At 47.1% G+C, this 24,742-nt stretch overlaps 1 protein-coding gene across 1 annotated transcript; it reads left to right on the plus strand.

The window, feature by feature from the left end:
- Positions 1-2,554: 2,554 nt before the first annotated feature.
- On the plus strand, positions 2,555-23,982 carry KLHDC10 (kelch domain containing 10). Its single transcript, XM_083700764.1, has 9 exons — positions 2,555-2,771; positions 8,286-8,507; positions 10,150-10,304; positions 11,512-11,660; positions 12,664-12,748; positions 15,137-15,203; positions 19,614-19,661; positions 21,623-21,762; positions 23,478-23,982. Exons 1-9 carry the CDS (start codon positions 2,633-2,635, stop codon positions 23,685-23,687), a joined length of 1,215 nt encoding a protein of 404 aa, XP_083556890.1. The 5' UTR covers positions 2,555-2,632; the 3' UTR covers positions 23,688-23,982.
- Positions 23,983-24,742: the final 760 nt, after the last annotated feature.

Genomic DNA, 24,742 nt, shown 5'->3' on the forward strand with positions numbered 1-24,742 from the left:
GTTCGCCAGAAGCGGCTTAGTCATGCTGGCCACATGACCCAGAAGCTGTACGCCGGCTCCCTCGGCCAATAAAGTGAGATGAGCACCGCAACCCTAGAGTCGTTCGCGACAGGAACTAATGGTCAGGGGTCCCTTTACCTTTAATAATAATAATATTTTCTTTATATCCCGCCCTCCTCAGCCGAAGCCGGGCTCAGAGCGGCTAACAACAGTAAAATGATACAACATTCTAAATGGGACACAGGGAACCTGCAGCCCTTCAGATGCTGGTGGACTCCAACTCCCATCAGCCCCAGCGTAGCCCATCAGAGAATCGTAGAGTTGGAAGGTCATGTAGTCCAACCCACTTCAAAGCAGGAATCTCAGCTAAAGCATCCGTGGCAGCCGGCCACCCAACTTCTGCTTAAAAACCTCCAAGGAAGGAGAGTCCACCACCTCCAGAGGGAGGCCGTTCTACTGTCGGACAGCTCTTACTGTCAGAAAAGGGGTTGAAATAAACGACAGACGAGTGAGGAGTGTCATATGGGAGGCATCTCCCGAGCATGTCTCGGGGAGTCCCTTTTATCGAATATTACAGCATTCCCACATATGTGCTTGTTGCTGATTGGTTAACACAAATACAATGCAAAGATTACATATAAGCATTAATCACGAATAGATTAAAGGGAACACAGAATTGGACAGGCGTGAAAACCTTCTTGTTAAACTATTACTAGTGATTAATATAGCAAGACTTAAACTATTACTAGTGATTGATATAGCCTTCATCCGTAGATGTAGTCAACCATGCATTAAGAACAGGTCAGGGTACAATGTTTTCATGAACTCAATGTGAACTGAACATTCTAGGGTGAAGAAGGAATGTTTCAGCTTAGAACGGTTTTGCCAGAGTCACGTGCAGAAGCAAAACTTCCCATCAACCTTTCTGTGCTGCAAGGCAGTGTGGCGTAGTGGTTAGAGAGTTAAGCTAAGCAGGGGGATCCCAGCTTCAAGTCGCCACTTGGCCATGAGTTTCATTGGCTGAGCTTGAGCCCAGACATTTGTCTGTCCAGCCAGCCTACCTCACAGGGTTGTTGTGAGGCCAAAACGGCGGTGGAGAGGAGACCCTCGTATTGCTGCCTTTATTTCCTCAAAGGAAAGGCAAGATGCAAGTAGTTACTAACGCTAGAAATACAGCAGTCTTTTCCCTCCCTAATTTTGGTTCCTCTTGTTTCATTTTTGTCGGTTAAATGTTCAGTTGGGGTTGGCAGTTACTTTGATTTGGGTATTACAATATTTTTCCCAAAAATTTTTTTTATTAGTTTTCACAACATTATAAACAAACACATAAGACAAACAAACATAAATCATAGCTTTATTGAAAATTACACTTATTAACATTGTTAAGTGACTTCCCCGATTCCCCTTGGTTGAATTTCATTGCATATCCTTTTAACGGTTTTCCAAATCACAGTTCTTATAAAATTTAACTTAAACATTAACATCCTTAGATCTTGACATGATGAAATTAAACATATTAATTCATCCCATAACATAAATAAAATCCTAAGACAATTAAGTATCTGCAAGCTGTTTTCAGTTAAATATTTAAGTAAGTAATCATTAAATTTAATCCACTCTTCCTGATAATCCTCCTCCTTCTGGTTGCACTCTTCCAGTTAGGTCGGCTAGCTCCGAACAATCCATCATCTTGATGTGGGTATAACTATAAACTATTTATTGTTGCTCTTTTCACTGATTTATTGGTTTATATGTTGCTTGTATAGGATATCTTGGTTTTTTCAAATGTTTGATGCTTTGTTGTGTTTTATATGTTGTAAGTCGCCCAGAGTGGCTAGGGAAACCCAGCCAGATGGGCGGGATATGAATTTTAAATTATTATTATTATTATTATTATTATTATTATTATTATTATTATTATTATTATTATTAACAACATTCATTTTGTAGCTCATCTGCAGCCCTGTCACGGCCTCCTCAGAACTCCTGGGAGGGCGCCCCTCCTCGCGGAACTACAACTCCCAAGGTTCCTGGCGAAGAACCACCGTCTCTTCCGCCTGTCGATCTGCTATTTCCTATTTCGATTGCTCTTGCCTCCCCATCTCTTCCCCGTTTTGTGCAGAAAGGCCTTAATCTTGCGAGCGATTGCTCTGGCCTGGCTACCTCCGCCTCCCCCTCCTTTCCATGATGACGTCGCCCACACCTTTCGCCTCTCCTCCTCCAAGCCGACCCAACAACCGCGCCTCCGATTGGCCGGCGCTGTGCAAGTCCGGCGCCTATTGGCTGTGGTTGCGGGAAAACTCTTGTTCCCCCCACCGCTCCTCGCGCAGGCAGGCACAAGTCCCTCCTCCAGCCCTTCACGTCGCGCTCCGATTGGCCGGCGCTGTGCAAGGCCGGCGCCTATTGGCTATGGCAGCGGGAAACTCCTGTTTCCCCCCCACACACTCCTCGCGCAGGGACGCACAAGCCTCTTCTCCAACAACCGCGTCTCCGATTGGCCGGCGCTGTGCAAGGCCGGCGCTTATTGGCTGTGGCAGCGGGAAACTCTTGTTTGCCCCCCCCTCCTCCAGCCCCTCACGTCGCGCTCGTTTGGGCGACTGTGAGGGAGCCGAGAAGAGGAAGGAGGGCCAAGATGTCGGCGGGGAACGGAGAGGGCTGGGACGGCAACCGGCAGCGCGGCGCCGGCGGCGGGAACGGGCCCGCGGCTCAATCTCCGCGCGGGGGGCTCCTCAACCGCTTCGTCAGGCTCCCGCCGGGCCCGGGCCGTGGCGGTGAGTGGGGGGGGGAGGGAGCGTCTGCGCCTGCGCCGCCGCCACAGCCAGAGCCCCGCTGCCCACCACCAATGGTTGTTGTTCTGCCTCTTCGGGACCCCCTGGACCAGAGCACGCCAGGCGCTCCTGTCTCCCACTGCTGTTGAAACCAGAAGTCGGACATTTAATGTTGCCGGTCTTAGAACCACAGAATTGTAAAGGACCCCAAGGGCCATCTAGTCCAACCCCCTTCAACGCAGAATTCAGAGCTGAGAGATGGCCGCCCAACCTCTGCATAAATACCTCCAACAAAGGAGAGTCCACTACAGTGGTACCTCGGTTTACATACGTTTCAGGTTACATTTGCTTCAGGTTACAGACTCCACTCAGCCAGAAATAGTGCTTCAGGTTAAAAACTTTGCTTCAGGATGAGAACAGAAACTGTGCTCTGGCGGCGCAGCAGCAGCAGGAGGCCCTGTTAGCTAAAGTGGTGCATCAGGTTAAGAACAGTTTCAGGTTAAGAACGGACCTCCGGAAGGAATTAAGTACTTAACCCAAGGTACCACTGTACCTTCTGAGGGCATTCATTCCACTGTCAAACAACTCTTGCCCCCAGAAAGTTCTTCCTAAAGTTTATTTACAATCACTTTTCTTTGTAATTTGGTTCGGGTCCTACCCTCTGGAGCGGCAGATAACAAGCTTGTTCCATCCTCCATGTGACAGCCCTTCAGATAATTGAAGATATTTGTATGCACCTAAAAAGTGGTTATAGCTAACAATGTTCTAGCCATAGTAGAAGTCATGATTTAGGCCCAAGGAGCCAGGAAGAGGTCATTCATGTATGCACACACCATTTCTCAGTCATTTATTTCCATCATTCTAATGTCATTTCTGCAAAACCACTTTCTTCATTTAAGTTGTTGTTGTTGTTTAGTCGTTTAGTCGTGTCCGACTCTTCGTGACCCCAGAGCACGCCGGGCCCTCCTGTCTTCCACTGCCTCTTTGATCAAACTCATGCTGGCCGCTTTGAGAACACTGTCCAACCATCTTGTCCTCTGTCGTCCCCTTCTCCTTGTGCCCTCCATCTTTCCCAACATCAGGGTCTTTTCCAGGGAGTCTTCTCTTCTCATGAGGTGGCCAAAGTCTTGGAGCCTCAGCTTCAGGATCTGTCCTTCCAGTGAGCACTCAGGGCTGATTTCCTTCAGAATGGAGAGGTTTGATCTTCTTGCAGTCCATGGGACTCTCAAGAGTCTCCTCCAGCACCAGAATTCAAAAGCATCCATTCTTCGGCGATCAGCCTTCTTGATGGTCCAGCTCTCACTTCCATACATCACTACTGGGAAAACCACAGCTTTAACTATACAGACCTTTGTTGGCAAGGTGATTTCTCTGCTTTTTAAGATGCTGTCTAGGTTTGCCATCGCCTTTCTCCCAAGGAGCAGGCGTCCTTTAATTTTGTGACTGCTTTCACCATCTGCAGTGATCATGGAGCCCAAGAAAGTAAAATCTCTCACTGCCTCCATTTCTTCCCCTTCTATTTGCCAGGAGGTGATGGGACCAGTGGCCATGATTTTCGTTTTTTTGATGTTGAACTTCAGACCATATTTTGCTCTCTCCCCAAGTATATATATGGAGAAGGGGCTGCTGAATCTGAATGTCTTGTGCTTGATTGGGGGCTTCCGGCTGACCGCCGTTGGAAGCAGCTTGCTGGGGCCATGTTGGTCTGATCCGCTTATAAGGGCTTTACGGAGGGACATTTGGAGAGCCACCTCAGGTGACATTTGCCCCGCGCGTGCACAATGCAGGGAGCCCTGTGTGTAAATCCGGAACAGCAGCCCTGCAAGGTCGCCTGGTGCCGCTGTCGCTGTCGCTGCCTTGGGGGGAGCTTCGTGGGTGTATATACAGTGGCACTTTGGTTCTCAAATGCCTTGGTGCTCAAACAACTTGGAACCCAAACACTGCAAACCCGGAAGTATGTGTTCCAGTTTGCAAACTTTTTTCAGAAGCTGAACGTGCAACGTTTTGAGTGTTGCGCTTCCGTTTTGAGTGTTCCGCTGAGGTCTGTCTGTCTTTGCTATTTATTTTGCGTTTTTGTTTTTGCAGCTCTTTTTGTTTTGTTTTTGTGACTGTGTAGAACCCAGTTCAGCCCCTGATGGGTTGATTGTGTGACTGCAGTACATTGTTTATTGCTTTCATTTTATGGATCAATGGTCTTGTTAGATAGTAAAGGTAAAGGTAAAGGTACCCCTGCCCGTACGGGCCAGTCTTGACAGACGCTGGGGTTGTGCGCCCATCTCACTTAAGAGGCCAGGGGCCAGCGCTGTCCGGAGACACTTCCGGGTCACGTGGCCAGCATGACAAAGCTGCATCTGGCGAGCCAGAGCTGCACACGGAAACGCCGTTTACCTTCCCGCTGGTAAGCGGTCCCTATTTATCTACTTGTACCCGGAGGTGCTTTCGAACTGCTAGGTTGGCAGGCGCTGGGACCGAGCAGCAGGAGCGCACCCTGCCGCAGGGATTCGAACCGCCGACCTTTCAATCGGCAAGTCCTAGGCGCTGAGGCTTTAACCCACAGCGCCACCTGCGTCCCTCGTTAGATAGTAAAGTCCATGTTAAATTGCTGTTTTAGGGGTTGTTTTTAAAAGTCGGGAGTGGATTAATCCATTTTGCATTACTTTCTCTGGGAAAGCGTGCCTTGGTTTTGGAATGCTTTGGTTTTGGAACGGACTTTAGGAACGGATTAAATTTGAGAATCAAGGTACCACTGTACAGTACATTGCAACTTGTGTACAGCTCCTTGGCCGATCCTGAACAGCACGGTAGCCTGGAGTTGTTGCGTCTGCGGTTTGCTGGTGTGGGGTGAAGGGAGAGGTCACGCAGCTTGCTTAAGGCCCCCTAATGAGTTCCTGACAGAGGTGAGACCAGGACTTCCTGACTCATAGCTTTAGCCAGTATGCCACACAAGCTTTTGGCACCTTTCCCGTCGTTCATGACTAATTCCACCCCATAAAACAGTGCCAAGTTCATTACATTGGAAACGTGCTGCTTGATCCCTTGCGTGCTTCTTGGATATAAATCCCATGGTGCTCACTGGTATTTACCCCAAGAATGCATAGAGTTGCACTTTCGGTTACTAAAATGCTTATATACTTCCTGTTTCCTGCTTACATTAACTGTCAAAAGCGCAACTAAAACTTTTAAAAGAATCAGGTGCAGTATATAAGAGGGGAAATGTAAAGAAAGTTGGACATTGACCAGCTTGCTGATACCGCCAGTTTTTCAGGTGCTGTTGAAACACAGCCAGGATAGGAAGTCCCGTAATGTATGTGCCACAGAGAATGCTTTTCCCTGATGTTCCACTACCAACCAGTCTTCTGATGGTGGAATGCCCAGGGCAGTCTGTCAGTATCACCTGAGTAGTCAGGTGAACTCACCTTGGAGGAGACAGTCTTTTAAGTATCAGAGTTCCAAGCCGCACAGTGCTTTAAAAATGGTACTCAGCACTTTGGGTTGGGTCTGGAAAGAAATCAGAAAATCAGTTCAGGTGGTATGGCAGTGGAGCAACAAACTTCAGGAACTTGTTGCCTGTCAGAACTCTTGACTCCTGCTTGCTGCATCAACTGAACACACTTAGAGTCCTGTTATATCCCTTCAAAGAGAGTCTGATGCAAGGCTTGTTACTGTAATGCAAGACCAGGTGTAACAAGGGCATGCATAACCACAGCTCGATCTGCTCTCTCTAGGTTTGGTTGCAGTTGGCGTGTTAGTTTAAGATGTCCAAAAGCGCTCATTCCTGGAAACTTTATCACCTGTACTGGCTATCTAAGAGCACAGTCACACCATAAACAACCTTATTGGCTCCCAGTATGTTTTCGAGCACAATTGTTGGTGTTGCCCTTTAAAGCCCGAAACGGCCTCGGTCCAGTATACCTGAAGGAGCGTCTCCACCCCCATTGTTCTACCTGGAAACTGAGGTCCAGCGCTGAGGACCTTCGGGCAGTTCCCTCACTATGAGAAGCCAAGTTACAGGGAACCAGGCAGAGGGCCTTCTCGGTAGTGGCACCCACCCTGTGGAACGCCCTCCCACCAGATGTCAAAGAGAACAACAACTACCAGACTTTTAGCAGACATCTGAAGGCAGCCCTGTTTAGGGAAGTTTTAATGTTTGATGCATTACTGTATTTTAATATTTTGTTGGAAGCCGCCCAGAGTGGCTGGGGAAGCCCAGCCAGATGGGCAGGGTATAAATAAATTATTATTATTATTATTATTGAGACAGGGCTGTGCCTACATCCCTGCATCATTGGTCCTCTTGACCAGCAGCACATCTAACTCTTTGTTAATGTTCTTTGTTAGTGAGGCCACACTTTTTTGTTGTTGTTAATGTGACAGGGCGCCTGAATGCATACTGGTTTATGTGCATGTAGCTAAACCACATCCGAACAAGGTACTTCAACCCCTTTTCATGTTACTGCTGGGTGCATGTCTAGGGAGTGCACGGAGACCGTGAATCAGGCCAGCTAGTGTGATCTTGTCCTCCTGCCACAGAAAGGGGCTCCAGTTCCGTCAAGGTTAAGCTTTAGTTTGTTAACCCATAATGATGCAGTCGCTTATCAAGCTCAGGCATTTATTCAGCACCTCTGCAGCCTTTCTGGAATTGGGATGAAAAGCGAGGAGCGGCGGTGTTATTTCTGTACCGATGGCACTGTACCTTGTATGTGCGGATGACTTCTCCCAGCATTTTCATGTAGATGGTAAACAGCATAAGGGCCAAAATAGAACCCCAGATGAGGAAAAAAATGTTGAGCAGACGACCTCTACCACCAACTTTTGGTAAACCAACTTCTAGGAGGGACTAAAACCACAGAAAAAAACCCTCCCAGATAATGTTGAGAGTTCATAAGAACCTCCTGGATCAAGCTAATAATCCGTCCAGTCCTGTTCTCACAGTGGCCAACCAGATACATATGAGAAGCCCACAAGCCAATACAGTCGTACCTCAGGTTAAGTACTTAATTCGTTCTGGAGGTCCGTTCTTAACCTGAAACTGTTCTTAACCTGAAGCACCACTTTAGCTAATGGGGCCTCCCACTGCCGCTGCACCGCCGGAGCATAATTTCTGTTCTCATCCTGAAGCAAAGTTCTTAACCCGAGGTACTATTTCTGGATAGCGGAGTCTGTAACCTGAAGCGTATGTAACTCGAGGTACCACTGTATGACTGAAAGCCAGAAATGTTTGGAAGATCAGCTGCAACCATTCACAACACCACATCTCCTTGTGTAGCTTTTTACCCAAACTGTGTGCACACACCTTTCTTGACTTACCTGCTCCCATGCCTGCCAATGAAAACGGGTTGTTGGAAATTTATCCAAGATGGAACTGGAGCAACTTCCTTTCTTGGTGCTGAGACTTTATCCACTGTGATGCCCACCTCTCTCCCTCCTTTGCCATCTTTCTATGCTGCTTCACCCAGCTTTGCAAAATATATTCTGTCCCGCCTTAGTTCATGAAAATCTTTTGTCTCTCTGCTTTAGGCCACAGAGTCCCACCAGCCAGAAGCGGCCACCGTTGTGTGGCAGACAATGCCAACTTGTACGTGTTCGGAGGATACAATCCTGACTATGATGAGTCCGGAGGGCCAGAGAATGAAGACTACCCACTCTTCAGGGAGCTTTGGCGATACAACTTTGCTACCGGCACCTGGCATCAAATGGGCACAGAGGGTTACATGCCTCGAGAGTTAGCATCTATGTCACGTGAGTAGAGAATGAATTATTGCGGTAGTAAAGCATAAATGTAACTCCTCGCCTTAATAGCATTCTTGTTGTGAACTGCCCTGAAAGGGTGGTATACAAATTTAATAATAATCAGCTGTCCCATCTGTATAAGGGCAGCAATTGAGTAAGATTAGAGTGAGCTATTTTGAGATCCGTTTTGTAACTCCTGTACTTAAAATAGGGTCTTATAAAAGTCCAGGCTTAGATGCCAAGAAGGGCTTGGCTTCGTATTGTTGCTGGCCAGATCTGCACTGTGGATAAATTCATGTTACACAGTTGTGGCTACCAAGAGTCTTAAGAGGTGTGGCACTACCGCCACCATCACCCCAGCAGTGGCCATGGGGTTGTTTTTTGCAGGGCTTCCTCCCATTCCTTTTCTTTAGGAACTGCTACAGTTTGGGACAAGGGTGGCGCTGTGGGTAAAACCTCAGTGCCTAGGACTTGCCGATTGCATGGTTGGCGGTTCGAATCCCCACAGCGGGGTGAGCTCCCGTCTTTCGGTCCCAGCTCCTGCCCACCGAGCAGTTCGAAAGCACCCCTAAGTGCAAATAGATAAATAGGTACCGCTTTATAGCGGAAGGTAAACGGCGTTTCCGTGTGCTGCGCTGGTGCTGGCTCGCCAGAGCAGCTTCGTCACGCTGGCCACGTGACCCGGAAGTGTCTCCGGACAGCGCTGGCCCCCGCCTCTTAAGTGAGATGGGCGCACAACCCCAGAGTCTGTCTGGCCCATACGGGCAGGGGTACCTTTACCTTTACAGTTTGGGACACTGGAGGTGTTGAATGCTGGAGCTCTTTCCTTTCTCTTTGCTTCTCTCCCCCCCCCCCCCCCCCGGAAAGTCTTCATGGTAGATGTACTTTGCATGATTCATCCACAGCTCTGCAGGCAGGTTTTTTTTCCATTAGTGCAGTCCACTTTCTGTTGTGAAATTCAGGTCAGCAGGGAAGTGTCTGCAACTTCTATTGCCTTTTGCTGCTGTGTGAGTGCTTGACTGAAAAGCAATGTGAGTTGCTCCGGTTCCTTTAGTATGCTTTGTCTGTTCATTTGCATGCCCATTGTATGCACATGTACCTGTCTGCTGCTCACGCTCTACCTGCACAGGCCCCATTTACCCAGCGATAACGCAGGTGGTGCTGTAGGTTAAACCACTGGGCCTAGGACTTGCCGATCAGAAGGTTGGCGGTTCAGATCCCCACAACGGGGTGATCTCCCGTTGCTCGGTCTCTGCTCCTGCCAACTTAGCAGTTCGAAAGCACGTCAAAGTGCAAGTAGATAAGTAGGTACCGCTCCGACGGGAAGGTAAACGGCGTTTCCGTGCGCTGTTCTGGTTTGCCAGAAGCGGCTTAGTCCTGCTGGCCACATGACCCGGAAGCTGTACGCCGGCTCCCTCGGCCAATAAAGCAACCCCAGAGTCGGCCACGACTGGACCTAATGGTCAGGGGTGCTTTACCCTTTACCTCTAACTTGTTAGTTCTGTGTCGCTGGCAAGAGGGCTCTCTCCATCCCTTCGCTAGACTTTTGGTTACTGGTGAACAGCAGAGAAGATGATTGTTCCAAGCAGCTGTTGAAGGCTACCAAACCTGCATGTCAAAGGTTTTGTTCTGCTTTCTTGTTTTCTGCCAGTTGTGTTGCATGGGAATAACCTCTTGGTCTTTGGCGGCACCGGGATCCCCTTTGGCGAGAGCAATGGCAATGACGTCCACGTCTGCAACGTCAAGTACAAGCGCTGGGCTCTCTTCAACTGTCGAGGGAAGAAGCCCAACCGCATCTATGGGCAGGTATGGGGGGGGGGGCATCCACTGCTGCCCCTATTCTACTCTACAGGGAAGTTTTTAATGGTAGATGTTTTATTGTGTTTTTAATATTTTGTTGGGAGGCACCCAGAGTGGCTGGGGCAAGCCTGTTCAGATCGTCAGGATGTAAATATTATTGTTGTTGTTGTTGTTGTTGTTATTTATTTCAATGTTCCATGAGATTTTGAGACCTTGGGTGGCACCTGACAAACACCCAAGTGCAAGGTTTTCCATTCGCACATGGAACTCGCCTGCAACTTGCACTCTTCCCAAATCTGCTACAGAGGGCTAGATGACCCCCCAGATTTAGTAGGTGTGCAAGTTTCATTATCATCATCATCAGACTCTTGAAGGACAGAGAGTGGTTCCATATTCCTGAGAGGCTTGTGCTCTTAATTCAGGTCTTACTTATCTCCTCGGGTCTAAAAATGGGGAGCAGTTCTCGAGTCCCTGAGCATGAAGTATACTGGGGGATTGCATAGTACAAAGTCAGATAAGAATTTAATTTGAGCCCGAGGTCTTGATGGCTTAGCCCAGAGGTTAGCAAACTTTTTCAGCAGGGGGCCAGTCCACTGTCCCTCAGACCTTGTGGGGGGCCAGATTATATTTTTTTGGGGGAAATGAACGAATTCCTATACCCCACAAATAACCCAGAGATGCATTTTAAATAAAAGGACACATTCTACTCATGTAAAAACACACTGATTCCCAGACCGTCCGCGGGCCAGATTTAGAAGGCAATTGGGCCGGATCTGGCCCCTGGGCCTTAGTTTGCCTACCGATGGCTTAGCCCTATAAAAGAGAAAAATAGAATATGCTGGAGCATGTACAGAGTGTTTTTCGATTATAGGTACCACAACCATCTTCCATACATCCAAGGCTAGAGGCCGTCCCCATACCCCACCCTGTGTCTGTACACATTGCGGTGTTTCAGTACCACACTTCAACCATAAGCTCAAATCAGTTCACGAAAATGAGATCAGACTTACAGGCAGATTTAATTGCCCTGGCAATACCAATTGCTGTCCGTGGCATACTGTCACTCCTGGCTCTGCTCCCTTGAAAGTGGTGTGACAAAGGGGATCCAGGGAAGGGGGAGATGGATGCTCTTCAGAGGATACCTGCCTTTCGGCTGCCTCCCTATGGTGCCCCTTCAGTTCCCCTGCAGCTCTTCCCTCTTCTCCCTTACCAGGCAATGGCGATCATAAATGGCTCCTTGTACGTATTCGGAGGCACGACAGGATACATTTACAGCACAGACCTGCACAAGCTGGACCTGAACACCAGGGAGTGGACCCAGCTGAAGCCAAACAACATGCACTGTGACATGCCGGAGGAAAGGTGAGCTTGGCCTCTTGCTCAGTGGCGCCTGCTGCGTAAAACTGGCTGCAAGGTGACCAGCCTCAAGTCTTCCTCATTCAAAATGACAGTCTCTTGATAGACAAGTTCTGATTAAAATGTCAATTCCAATTCAAAAATTTTGGCTCTCTCTTCAGCCACCTCCCCCTGCCCTCCAGATATTAGTAGGGCTTGCATAGTTTAGATGGGATGCCTAAATTTGGAAACATTTGCTATGAAAATTCCAGCATGTCTGGCGGACTGCCTCGCCAGAGTGGTGCATGCTCTGGTTATCTCCTGCTTGGACTACTGCAATGCGCTCTACGTGGGGCTAGACTGGTGACATGCGGCAGCTAGACTGGTGACTGGGAGCGGCCGCCGAGACCACATAACACCGGTCTTGAAAGACTTACATTGGCTCCCAGTATGTTTCCAAGCACAATTCAAAGTGTTGGTGCTGACCTTGAAAGCCCTAAACGGCCTCGGTCCAGTAGACCTGAAGGAGCGTCTCCACCCCCATTGTTCTACCCAGACACTGAGGTCCAGTGCTGAGGGCCTTCTGGCGGTTCCCTCACTGTGAGAAACCAAGTTATACAGGGAACCAGGCAGAAGGCCTTCTCAGTGGTGGCCCCCGCTCTGTGGAACGCCCTCCACCAGATGTCAAAGAGAAAAACAACTACCAGAGTTTTAGCAGACATCTGAAGGCAGCCCTGTTTAGGGAAGCTTTTAATGTTTGATGTATTATTGTATTTTAATATTTGGTTGGAAGCCGCCCAGAGTGGCTGGGGAGGCCCGGCCAGAAGGGCGGGGTATAAATAATATTTTATTCTTATTCATATATAGCATGGCATTCTTGGCTGACAGACTGAGAAAACTGAATGCAGCACAGGGGCTAGAAACTTGTGCATGCATGCACACACACACACACACACACACACACACACACACACACATATAAATGAGCAGGCAGATGAAGCTACAAATAATTTTGACTTTGTCTTTCCAGATACAGACATGAAATTGCACATGACGGGCAGAGGATTTACATCTTAGGAGGGGGGACTTCTTGGACAGCCTATTCCTTGGACAAGGTAATAGGATCAACCACCAAAATACTTTTTATTAGTTTGATTTCTCGCTAGTGAGATCAGAAAGTAAGCCCATGACCAGAGCTGGTGAATTTTAATACAGTAGCAGAATGTTGAGGTCTTGAGTATTTGGCACATAATGCAGATTGGTGAGTGATCTAGTGAATGGAACTGGGTTTGGTTTGGGAGAACTGGGTTCCAGTCACTGCTCTGATTGATTGTGTGGCAGGTCACCCTTTTTTCCATCTCAGAACATTGCTCTTGCAAGGGGGAACATCCACCAGAGTGCCATGAAGACAAAATTTGCAAAGATTTGCACACGAGGAATCCCAGTATGTTTCACCTGGATCTCTAATAGGGCACAACCTGGGATGAATTTATCCTGTGCAAACCCCCTTTCACATACATAGCCACACTTTTGCACAGTTCCTGTTGAGTTAATTGACATAATAGTAATATAAAAAAACTATTTATATTCTGCCCTCCCCAGCCGAAGCCGGGCTCAGAGCAGCTAACAACAATAAAATTAACACAGTTTACATAAAATCACAATCAATTAATTGGAATACATTCTAAAATCAATTCAGAATCAAATTAGTGGCAACCATTGGGCTAGAGTTCTATGAGGTTTACAGTCTGTGCCTTGGCCAAAGGCCTGGTGGAACAGCTCCATCTTGCAGGCCCTGCGGAAAGATGTCAAGTCCCGCAGGGCCCTGGTCTCTTGTGACAGAGCCTTCCACCAGATTGGGGCCACGGCCAAAAAAGCCCCGGCTCTGGTTGAGGCCAGCCTAACCTCCCTGTGGCCCGGGACCTCCAATATATTTTTGTCTGAAGACCGTAAGGTCCTCCGTGGGGCATACCAGGAGAGGCGGTCTCATAGATCAGGCCAGTGGCCCATCTAATCCAGCATCTTACAGCCAAGCAAAAGCCCCAATGGGAAGCCCACAGAGCAGGATCCGAGCGCAAGAGTACTCGCTTCTGTATTTTCCAGCAAACAGCATTCAAAAGCATTGCTTCCTCCCAGCTGCAGAGAGCAGAGCATAGCCTTCGAGAGATACCTACTCCATGAAAGGGAGCCTGGGCAGCCTGAAGGAGATCTGGTGTGATCTAGTGATCTGGTGGGAGAAGCAGCTGGAGCCCAGCTTACAAGGGCTGAAACACCACTGTAGGTGGCAAGCAGACAGAGAGATGCAGGAACTATAGATAAGATGGTGTCCCCCCAAACCAAGTATAGTGGAAGGCCAGTGACTTGAAACTCCAGCGGGTGCAGAATGCTGCAGCGAGGCTCCTCACGGGGTCCCTGCCATGGGACCATATTCACCCAGTGCGTTACCAGTTGCACTGGCTCCCGGTGGAGTACAGGGTCTGATTTAAGGTGCTGGTCTTGACCTTTAAAGCCCTTTGTGGCTTAGGGCCCTCGTATCTACAGGACCGCCTCTCCTGGTATGTCCCACGAAGGACCTTAAGGTCCATGAATAACCATAGTTTAGAGGTCCCAGGCCCTAAGGAAATCAGACTATCCTCCACCAGGGCCAGGGCCTTCTCAGTGATGGCTCTGACCTGGTGGAATGCTCTGTCCCAGGAGACCAGGGCCCTTCAGGATTTAACCTTCTGTCGGGCCTGTAAGACAGAGCTATTCCGCCTGGCTTTCAATTTGAATTCAGCCTGATCTTTTATTTCCCTTCTATTCCCTTCCCCTCCCCTTTTTATGAAGATCACCTGCTCTGAGACCCCACAGCAAATTCTCCCCTGGTCTCCTTGCTGGCCCAAGTAGGACCAATTCAGCCAGCTAGCCCTGGGGATTATCTAAGGCTTATTTCCCCTAAATTGATTTTTGATTTTTATTGTTATTCATGTTTTTATACTGTATTTTATGCTGCTTTTATAATTAAGTGTTTTAAATTTGTTGTTAGCCACCCTGAGCCCAGTTTTTGAACCGGGAGGGCAGGGTATAAATAAAAAATAATTATTATTATTACTGAAGTTACAAGAAATCAGATTTTGACTTAAAACACCAGGAAGAACTTTCTGACAGTAAGAGCCATTTGACAGGTTGCCAAGGCGCACAGAATTATAGCGGCTCAAGTTTCCCTTCGGCAGCAGGCAGATGACATGGCAATTTTTCTGCAAACCCAACAATCCATACCCCCGGATATCATGAATCAAGTGTCAGCCTCTTGCCTAATTTCCAACGCTTAGCTATTTAACTTGGAAATCTCTTGTGGGGTGATGGAGTGGGCTTGACGGGTGAATTTGCTGGCAGAGGCCTTGAATTCAGCCTTTGCCTTGTTCCATTTCTGTCATTAAAATATATATATATATATATATATATATATATATATATATATATATATATATATATATATAATTGTATTATTTCTGTTGCTTCAGATCCATGCCTACAACCTTGAAACAAACACCTGGGAAGAAATTGCAACAAAGCCTCATAAGAAAAAAGGTAGGCTTTTGAAAAATAGCATATATTGGCAGGGGTTGAAAAGACAAAACTATTTGTAGCCAGAAATAAAATGTTGGTGGGGGGCCCCAGGGAGAGATTCAAAGGAAGTTTGCAAACAAGTCAGTCTTCTCAAAACCTTTGCACTTTACTCTTTGTTAAAAATCCAAATTAAACCCATAGATTGATCTGAAATATACACCAAAAAATGTTGCATAATTCCAGGTCTCATGTATAGTAGCTGGTTCTAGATTAATTTTTTTAATAACTAGATACAGTGGTATCTTGGGTTACAGGTGCTTCAGGTTACGGACACTTCGGGTTACAGGCGCTTCAGGTTACAGACTCCGCTAACCCAGAAATAGTACCTTGGATTAAGAACTTTGCTTCAGGATGAGAACAGAAATCGCATTGTGGCGGCATGGTGGCAGCGGGAGGCCCCATTAGCTAAAATAGTATCTCAGGTTAAGAACAGTTTCAGGTTAAGAACGGACCTCCAGAACGAATTAAGGTCTTAACCCAAGGTACCACAGTATTTCTCTTTGGATTCTGGTGCCTTGTGGAAATCTGACATTTCAGAAACACTTTTTAAAATGTACAGTAAACTTTCAAGAAGGGTTATGTTCCAGAAATCATGCCTAAAACCAAAATCGCATATAGTCAAAACACTGTGGGTTCTGTGGTGGGTGGGATTGCCAGTGACTTTCCCCCCAGATGCCTGTCCCCTAATTATCTATTTAGCCAAGTGCTTAAATGCACACAAATTATATGCACATACATTGTGGGTTTACTGTATTCATGTAGAGCTCAGATTTAGTGATTCCACTTGACTTGGGCTCTAATCAACACCCATAGTTAGGCTCTTGTAACCTTTCTTGATATGAAGTCTTCCTCCTCCAGGTGGCCTTTCAACATACTTCAGTTCAGATTATTTTCCCCTGGTCATTTTTATTGTTTTGCTCTCACAACCCTCTCTTCAATGGGCGTTCCAGAGCGCTTGTAAAGCGAGCACAAACTGTTCCTAGGCTTCAGATAGGTAGCCATGTTGGTCTGACGCAGTCGAAATCAAAAATAAAAAAATTGTCCAGTAGCATCTTGGAGACCAATTAAATCTGTTCTAGGTATAAGCTTTCGTGTGCATACACACTTCTTCAGATACACACTGAAGATACACACTGAAGAAGTATGCATGCACACAAAAGCTTATACCTAAAACAAACTTAGTTGGTCTCTAAGGTGCTAGTGGACTATTTTTTTGTTCTTAGGCTTTTCATCTTTATCCACACACAAGCTAAAATATGCTTTAGGAGTAGGCAGTTTCCTCCCTCCCTCTTTTGACTTCACCTCTTCACATGGAAAGGGTGGCTAAAGGTCAGTTGGTATTGAATGATCTTATGAGTGCTTCGGGACGCGGGTGGCGCTGTGGGTAAAACCTCAGTGCCTAGGACTTGCCGATCGCATGGTCGGCGGTTCAAATCCCCGCGGCGGGGTGAGCTCCCGTCTTTCGGTCCCAGCTCCTGCCCACCTAGCAGTTCTGAAGCACCCTTAAGTGCAAGTAGATAAATAGGTACCGCTTCATAGCGGGAAGGTAAATGGCGTTTTCGTGTGCTGCGCTGGTGCCGACTCGCCAGAGCAGCTTTGTCACGCTGGCCACGTGACCCGGAAGTGTCTCCGGACAGCGCTGGCCCCCGCCTCTTAAGTGAGATGGGCGCACAACCCTAGAGTCGGACACAACTGGCCCGTACGGGCAGGGGTACCTTTACCTTTATGAGTACTTCACGGCCAGGCACAAGGAGAATTCTGTGCAATTCATGTTAAGCCCCTTTTCAGGCTGGCCGGCCCCTTCCCAGTAATGAGAAACCCGCTTTTACTGAACTGTCTTCTCTTCCAGTTACAGATAGGTAGCCGTGTTGGTCTGCCATAGTCAAAACAAAAAAAATTCCTTCCAGTAGCACCTTAAAGCCAACTAAGTCAGTTCTTGGTATGAGCTTTCGTGTGCATGCACACTTCTTCAGATACACTGAAACAGAAATTTCCAGACCCTTCTATATAGTGAGAAGGTGGGGAGGGGTATTACTCAGAAGGGTGGTGGGAATGGGTGATTGGCAGATAGCTGTGATGAGCCTGTTGACGACTCTGCAAAAGCTTTAAGTTTATATTGTTTCGCTCCGATCTGAATCCCTTGCACCAACCGGTCCCCTCTAATCAAGTTCAAGAGCACCTCCAGGACAGAAATAAACAGCAAGGGGGAAATCGGGCAGCCTTGTCGTGTCCCTTTTTCAATCCTAAACTCTTCTGTAACCACATTGTTAACTATCAGTTTTGCCTTTTGTTCTGAGTAAATCGCATCAATCCCATTTTCAAAACCCCGCCCCACTCCCATTTCTTTTAAATTCCCCTTCATAAATTTCCAAGAGATGTTATCGAAGGCCTTCTCCGCGTCTATAAAAATTAAAACTGCTTTAGTGTTAATATTTGTTTGCAAAAGTTCCAAAATGTCAATAATATTCCTTGTATTAGCAAACAAGTGTCTTCCTGGGAGAAAGCCTGCCTGGTCTTTATGGATTATCTCATTTAAAACTCTTTTGAGTCTTCCTGCCAAAACATCAGCAAATATTTTATAATCCACATTTAAAAGGGAAATGGGACGGTAGTTCTTAAGTTGTGTCTTTTCAGTTTCTGATTTTGGTATCAATGTGATGAAAGCTTCCTTCCACGATTCCGGCGCCTTCTTTCCCTCCATAATTTCATTGCTGACCTCCATCAGTGGTTGAATCAAATAGTCACTTAATGTCTTATAGTACTTGGAGGTCAAGCCATCTGGCCCTGGAGACTTGCCCAGCTTCATATTCTGAATGGCATGTTCTATCTCTAGTCGTGTTATTTTGCTATTCAGGAGTGATCTATTTTCTTGTGATAGTTTTTTAAGTCCATTTTTCTCCAAAAATTTTGCAATCTCCTCCTCATTTTGTGGCCCTTGAGTGTATAATTTCTTGAAATATTTCTGGAAGCATTTTCTAATTTCCACCGGGTTCTGAATATATCTTCCTTCGATTTCCAAATTTGTTACTATGTTCAACTTTTGTCTCTTCTTCAACTGCCAAGCCAGCAGTTTCCCACATTTGTTAGCCGATTCAAATGTTTTTTGTTTCATTAATTTAATCTTCCATTCTATTTCCTGATTTATCAGTTTAGAATATTGTGCCTGATGAAGTTTAATTTCTCTCAAGATCGGTTGTGACTTCGGGTTTACTCTTAGTTTCTTCTCTAATTCTTTAATTTTCCCCAAAATCTTATCTTTTTTCTCATTTTGTAGTCTTTTCTTTATGGCGTTCTGTTGTATCAAGAACCCTCTCATCACAGCTTTGCTTGCGTCCCAGATTGTTCTTTTTTCCACTGCAGTGTTCAAATTTATCTCAAAATAGTCCTTTATTGTTTTTTTGGCCTTCTTAATAATCTCCTGATCTCTAAACAAATTGTCATTCATCTTCCATCTAAAGGAGCCGGTTGGTAATAATGTCATGTCCATTTTCAACGCGTTATGATCGGAGCAGGTCTTTGGGCAGATTTCCACTTTCCTAACCTTAGGAGCCAGACCTCTAGAAATCCATATTTGGTCAATTCTTGTCCAAGTCAGTTGGGCTTCAGAGAAAAATGTTCCTTCTTTCCCCAAGGGGTTCTTTGTCCTCCATATGTCAATCCAGTCCATGTTGTCTGTCATTTCGAAAAAGGTCTTTGGTAGTCTGCCATCTTTAGTAACCTTTTGGCTTTGTGACCTATCCATGTTCGTTGAGACGATCCCATTCATATCTCCCATCATGATGATGTTATCGTAGTCCAGATAGTCCAGCATAATCTCATGCAACTTCTTGTAGAATTCTGATTTCCCTTCATTTGGAGCGTAGATTCCTAATATCAAAATTTTCTCAGGACATTCTATACAAGATCTCAAAGTAGCTGTTTTACTACAAAGGAATTTCAGAAATAGACTGGAAAGAGAAGCTGCTGAATTACAACTTATCACCAAACTTAAAACCATTGAGAAACCTGGTCTGAACAAAGACCTTGGATTCTTATCTCATTATACATGACAAAGCCATTTTTCACCTTTTCACCCCTCGCTTCTTCCTGTAAGACCTATTGCAGTCATTAAGAGTCGTCAACAGGCTCATCACAGCTATCTGCCAATCACCCATTCCCACCACCCTTCTGAGTAATACCCCTCCCCACCTTCTCACTATATAGAAGGGTCTGGAAATTTCTGTTTCAGTGTATCTGAAGAAGTGTGCATGCACACGAAAGCTCATACCAAGAACTGACTTAGTTGGTCTTTAAGGTGCTACTGGAAGGAATTTTTTTTGTTTTGTCTTCTCTTCCGTTACACTTACTCACCCTCAGGTTTTCTTTCCACAGATTTCCCGGCGGCCAGGAGATGTCACAGTTGTGTACAGATAAAAAATGGTAAGAATCACTGGCTCGCTTTGGCATGTTGAGCTGCAGAGGCTCCTGTTTGTGGCATGTGAAATCCCAACTGGGATGAAGCGTTTGAGCCTACTTCTGTATGCACACAACAATCCATCTTTGAGGTGCTGCGGTGCCTCAGCATGTTCAGAAACATTCTAACAGCAGAGGGTGGAAGGGTCAGCCATATTGTTGGAAAGCTTGTCAAGAGAAATGGAAGGCTGGTTTGACTCGAGGGGAGAAACATCGTAACCCCGGGGCCACTTCCTCCAAATGGACTCTGGTTTGTCAAATGTCCATGTCACTTCCCACTTAAAAAAAGAAGAAGAAAGAGTACAGTCATACCTCATGTTACAGATGCTTGAGGTTGCGTTTTTTCGAGTTGCGGACTGCTGAAACATGGAAGTACTGGAACGGGTTACTTCCGGGTTTTAGCTGTCACGCATGTGCAGAAGCTCTAAATCACACTTTTGCACATGCACAGAAGCGCTGAATCACAACCCGTGCGTGCGCAGACACAGGTTGCGAATGCTGCGGGTTGCGAACGTGCATCCCACACGGATCATGTTCGCAACCCGAGCATCCACTGTATCCCAGTACCATTTACAACCAAAGTGAAAAAGAATAATAAAATCACATAAACTTGGTTAAAAATGGATTTAATGTTACAATGTATTGTTGGTGGTGCCCAAATGCATGGAAGAACAAAAACTTCTTTGTCTGGCAGTGCCAAAGGGGCATTCCTGGGAAGAGTGTTCCATAAATAGGGTGAGTGGGCAGGAAGGAAGGAAGTGGGTGGATGTGGGAAAATTCAGAATTTTGCTTATTACTTAGTTATTTAACTATTACTTGAGTCCAAAGAGCTCAGGGAAGCATAGATATTACAACCCGCTCCCCAACAATTCATCATCTCAACAGCCCTCTAAGGTAGGCTATAATGGTTGAGTGGAGACTTGAACCCGGGCCTTCCTCGCTGTATACACTGGGTTATTATTAAAATTTGTATCCTGCCCTTCATCTGAAGATCCCGGGGCGTTTCACAACGGAAAAACACAAAATAAGAATGCAAGCTACATAATAAATCACAGACAAAAACAAACTCCTTCCACAAACACATTTTAAAAGCCACAGGGTGTTTCTCAGCCAAACAGCTGGTTGAAGAGAAACTTTCTCGCCTGGCACCTAAATATATGTAATAAAGGTGCCAGATGAGACTGCCTACGGAGAGCATTCCACAGACGGGGAGCCAACGCAGAAAAGGTCCATTCTTGCGTTGCTTCTCAGGGAGAGGGCACATCAAGAAGGGCCTCAGATGATGGTGGCAGGGTCTGGGTCGGTTCATATGGGGAGAGGCGTTCCTTGATGGTGGGGTACTGTTCCTAGGTTCCCAGGCAAGATTAAAAGTTACTGTACTTTTCCATGTAGAAGATTTCTTTAAAAATCATGCTGAAAAGTGGGGGTCGCCTTATACCTGGGTAGTGCATAGGGTGGGCATTTGATTGGTTGCTGCCGTGGCTGTTGTGCCTGATATTGGTTGCCGCGTCAATGGGTGGTGTAGATTGGCTGACGCTCCCGCAGTTGGGCGGGCGATTGGCAGCTTCTGCAGGCAGTGGGACAGACAGGAGGTGGATTTTGCGATGCCTGCAGGCGAGCGATTTTTGGCAGTCCTCTGCAAAAAATCCTCAGCAACTCTGTGCCATCTTCCCCCATTTTCTTTGAGTCCCCCAAAATAGGGGTCGTCTTATACAGGGGGGTGTCTTATAGACGGAAAAGTACGGTTATTTCCTTGAAAAGATGGAGGTGGGGGAGCATATTGATCTCAGAGGAAGTCTGGTGAGAGAAACAGTTGTGGAAACAGCAGTTTCTCTCCGCACCAGGTGAAGAACTGAGCAAACCTTCCTTGTGTGCCCCTTTATGGTGGAAAAACAACGCCTAATGCCCTGTGCCGTTTGTCAATTCAGATGTCTTCGTCTGCGGAGGATACAACGGAGAGGTGATCCTGGGAGACATCTGGAAACTGAGCTTGCAGACCTTCCAGTGGGTGAAACTCCCGGCCGTCATGCCAGAGCCAGTTTATTTCCACTGTGCTGCTGTGACTCCGGTAAGCGGCTGCCAGCACCCAGCCTCTCTGCAAGGTCCTACGTGGCACAGAAATGGCCAGCAAGAGGGGGGGTGCTGAATTAACCAGCTGGGGGAGGTATTTGAAAATACTGGAGTTCTGTCAACCCAGATCGTCATTAGGTAAAGGTAAAGGGACCCCTGACTATTAGGTCCAGTTGCGGACGACTCTGGGGCTACGGCGCTCATCTTGCTTTATTGGCCGAGGGAGCCGGCGTACAGCTTCCGGGTCATGTGGCCAGCATGACTAAGCCGCTTCTGGCGAACCAGAGCAGCGCACGGAAACGCCGTTTACCTTCCCGCCAGAGCGGTACCGATTTATCTACTTGCACTTTGACGTGCTTTCGAACTGCTAGGTTGGCAGGAGCTGGGACTGAGCAATGGGAGCTCACCCCGTCGCAGGGATTCGAACTGCTGACCTTCTGATCGGCAAGTCCTAGGCTCTGTGGTTTAACCCACAGCGCCACCCGCTTCCCTAAGACCAACATTGGGGTGGTGGAAAATGGCCCTGGAACAGCCACCTTCAGATGCTGGAGATGAAATCCTGCTGCTGGGAACACAAACACTCAGGCACTGTAGGATTAGACCAACGATGTCAGCTGATGGGCGGGAAGGTGGGCATTTGCTTGATGGGAAATGGCCAAATTGGATGCCCTGTGGGTCAGAGCTTCTCCACCGCTGTTCTGCCTCATGTCCTCAGTGCTACTCAGGCTGAGGAAGAGGGACAGAGGGTGGGGGCAAAGGGCCTTTCTCTGCAGTTTGGCGCTCTGCAAGGCCCATCGGCTGTTGCCCAGGACAAATAATAATAATAATAATAATAATAATAATAATAATAATAATAATAATAATAATAATATATATTTATCTATATCCCTCCCTCCCCAGACGAAGCGGCTAACAACAATAAAAGTAACACAGCATTCTAAAATCAATTCATTCTAAAATCAATTCAGAATCAAATTCATGGCAACCATTGAGCTAGAGTGCTATGAGGATTACCAAGGGAGGGGGTCAGGCTGCGCCTTGGCCAAAGGCCTGGTGGAACAGCTCTGTCTTGCAGGCCCTGCGGACAGATGTCAATTCAGTCCCTCAGGGCCCTAGTCTCTTGGGACAGAGCGTTCCACCAGAAAGCCCTGGCTCTAGATGAGGCCAGCCTAACCTCTGTGGCCTGGGACCTTCAGGATGTTTTTGTCTGAAGACCGTAGGTTCCTCTGTGGGACATACCAGGAGAGGCGGTCCCGTAGGTACGAGGGTCCTAGGCCATATAGGGCTTTAAAGGTTAAAACCAGCACCTTAAACCTGATCCTATACTCCACTGGGAGCCAGTGCAGCCGGTATAGCACCGGGTGAATGTGATCCCGTGGCGAGGACCCCGTAAGGAGTCTCGCCGCAGCATTCTGCACCTGCTGGAGTTTCTGGGTCAGTCTCAAGGGCAGCCCCATGTAGAGCAAGTTACAAAATGAGTTGCCCTTGAGGATCTTGAGGTCATTAAGCACCGGGCAACCTGGCTGGCAGGCTTGTAGCCCCACTGCCCTCTGCTTCCTGTGGTTGCAAACAGAATGCCGCCTCGATGTCAAGCTGACCACAGATATTTGGGGCTGGATGGCATCTCTCCTTCGCAGGCAATCCAGGTGTTTGCCGTTCCGCTCAAAAGAAAACCCAGCAGTGACCTTCCTTTCCCCCCTTGTTTCCACGCAGGCCGGCTGCATGTACGTCCACGGAGGCGTGGTGGACATCCAAAGGAACAAACGGACTGGCTCTCTCTTTAAGATGTGGCTGGTAGTGCCCAGCCTCTTGGAACTGTCTTGGGAGAAGCTTCTGGGGTTCTTCCCCCACTTAGCAAACCTCACCAGATCGCAGCTTTTGCACCTTGGACTCACACAGGGACTCATCGAGCGCTTGAAATGAGAAAGCACCTGCTCTTCAAACACTACTTTTAAAAAAGCGACTCCTCTCGCCCCTCTCTTTTCTCTCTCCCTCTCCTCTCTCTCTCTCCCCCTCTCCTTTTCTCTCTCTATTTATGAGCACTGCGGAGGACTGCTGCTAGGAGATGGGACGACGCCCGACTCCAAAGCCTTACTCGGCAAATATACATCAGATGCCTTTTTTTTTTCCTTCTGTGAATTTTTATTTTAAAGTTTATGGAAGTCAAGCTTTTTTTGTTTTTAATTTATGGATACCTATAAATACATCATGAACGAAAGACGCTGTCGCTCAGCTGATTTGTACTGCTTTTGCTGCATGCTTTGTAGTCAAGGCAGACGGCGTGACGCAGTCTCTCCTAGTTACTGTTCTGTAAAATGGCCGTAACTTGCAGCAGTTTCGAAAGGGGAAGGCTGGCTGCTCACTCACTCGGGAACCCATCGTAGTAGCTCTTGTCACATCTCTTGCCTCTCTAAAAAAAAGAAAAGGCCTGAATGCGAGCTGGCTTTCTCTGATCTGTCTTCTTACAGATGCTACAGTTTGGAAAGACTGGTGCCTTGAGTTGTGACTTTCTGAAATGTGTGTCATTTATTGCCTTTTCATATTGAACTGCCCGGTCCAAGACTGGTTTACTTCCATGTGGCTGGCTGGCTTCAGCACAGGAGTTTATCCTGAATGGTGGCAGGAAAGGGATATAGAGAGCTGCCCGAGTACCACTTCTGTTATGCCTGACAATGAAGGAGTTAACGGAGAAAGAGAACCGTGAATAAGCTGATGCTGTTTTTTCTTTCTCCTGTCGCAGGTGTGTGTATGTGTGTTTGTGTGCATGAGAGAGTGTGTAAGTGAAGGAGGATTTGGAAATTCATGCTCTGTGCAATAGCTGTTATTATCCGCTAGTTTTTCTTACGTAGATAGGGGGACGGCCTCTGCTGGCCTCCCCACTTCTTGCTTCCACCCCCTGCAAGTTGGTTTGTTTTAAAACCCCATTCTACGGCCTGTCTTCTTCCTCCGAAACAAAAACCTTCGTATTAACTGCTCCT

The sequence above is a fragment of the Podarcis gaigeae genome (assembly GCF_964106915.1).
Source record: "Podarcis gaigeae genome assembly, chromosome: 10".
Lineage (NCBI taxonomy): Eukaryota > Metazoa > Chordata > Lepidosauria > Squamata > Lacertidae > Podarcis > Podarcis gaigeae.

Bases quoted from the DNA above. Each gene is read 5' to 3' on its own strand.
- KLHDC10 (XM_083700764.1), top strand. From the start codon at position 2,633: ATGTCGGCGGGGAACGGAGAGGGCTGGGACGGCAACCGGCAGCGCGGC. The intron at 10,305-11,511 runs GTATGGGGGGGG...CTCCCTTACCAG, and splicing joins CCAACCGCATCTATGGGCAG to GCAATGGCGATCATAAATGG. The intron at 19,662-21,622 runs GTAAGAATCACT...TTGTCAATTCAG, and splicing joins TTGTGTACAGATAAAAAATG to ATGTCTTCGTCTGCGGAGGA.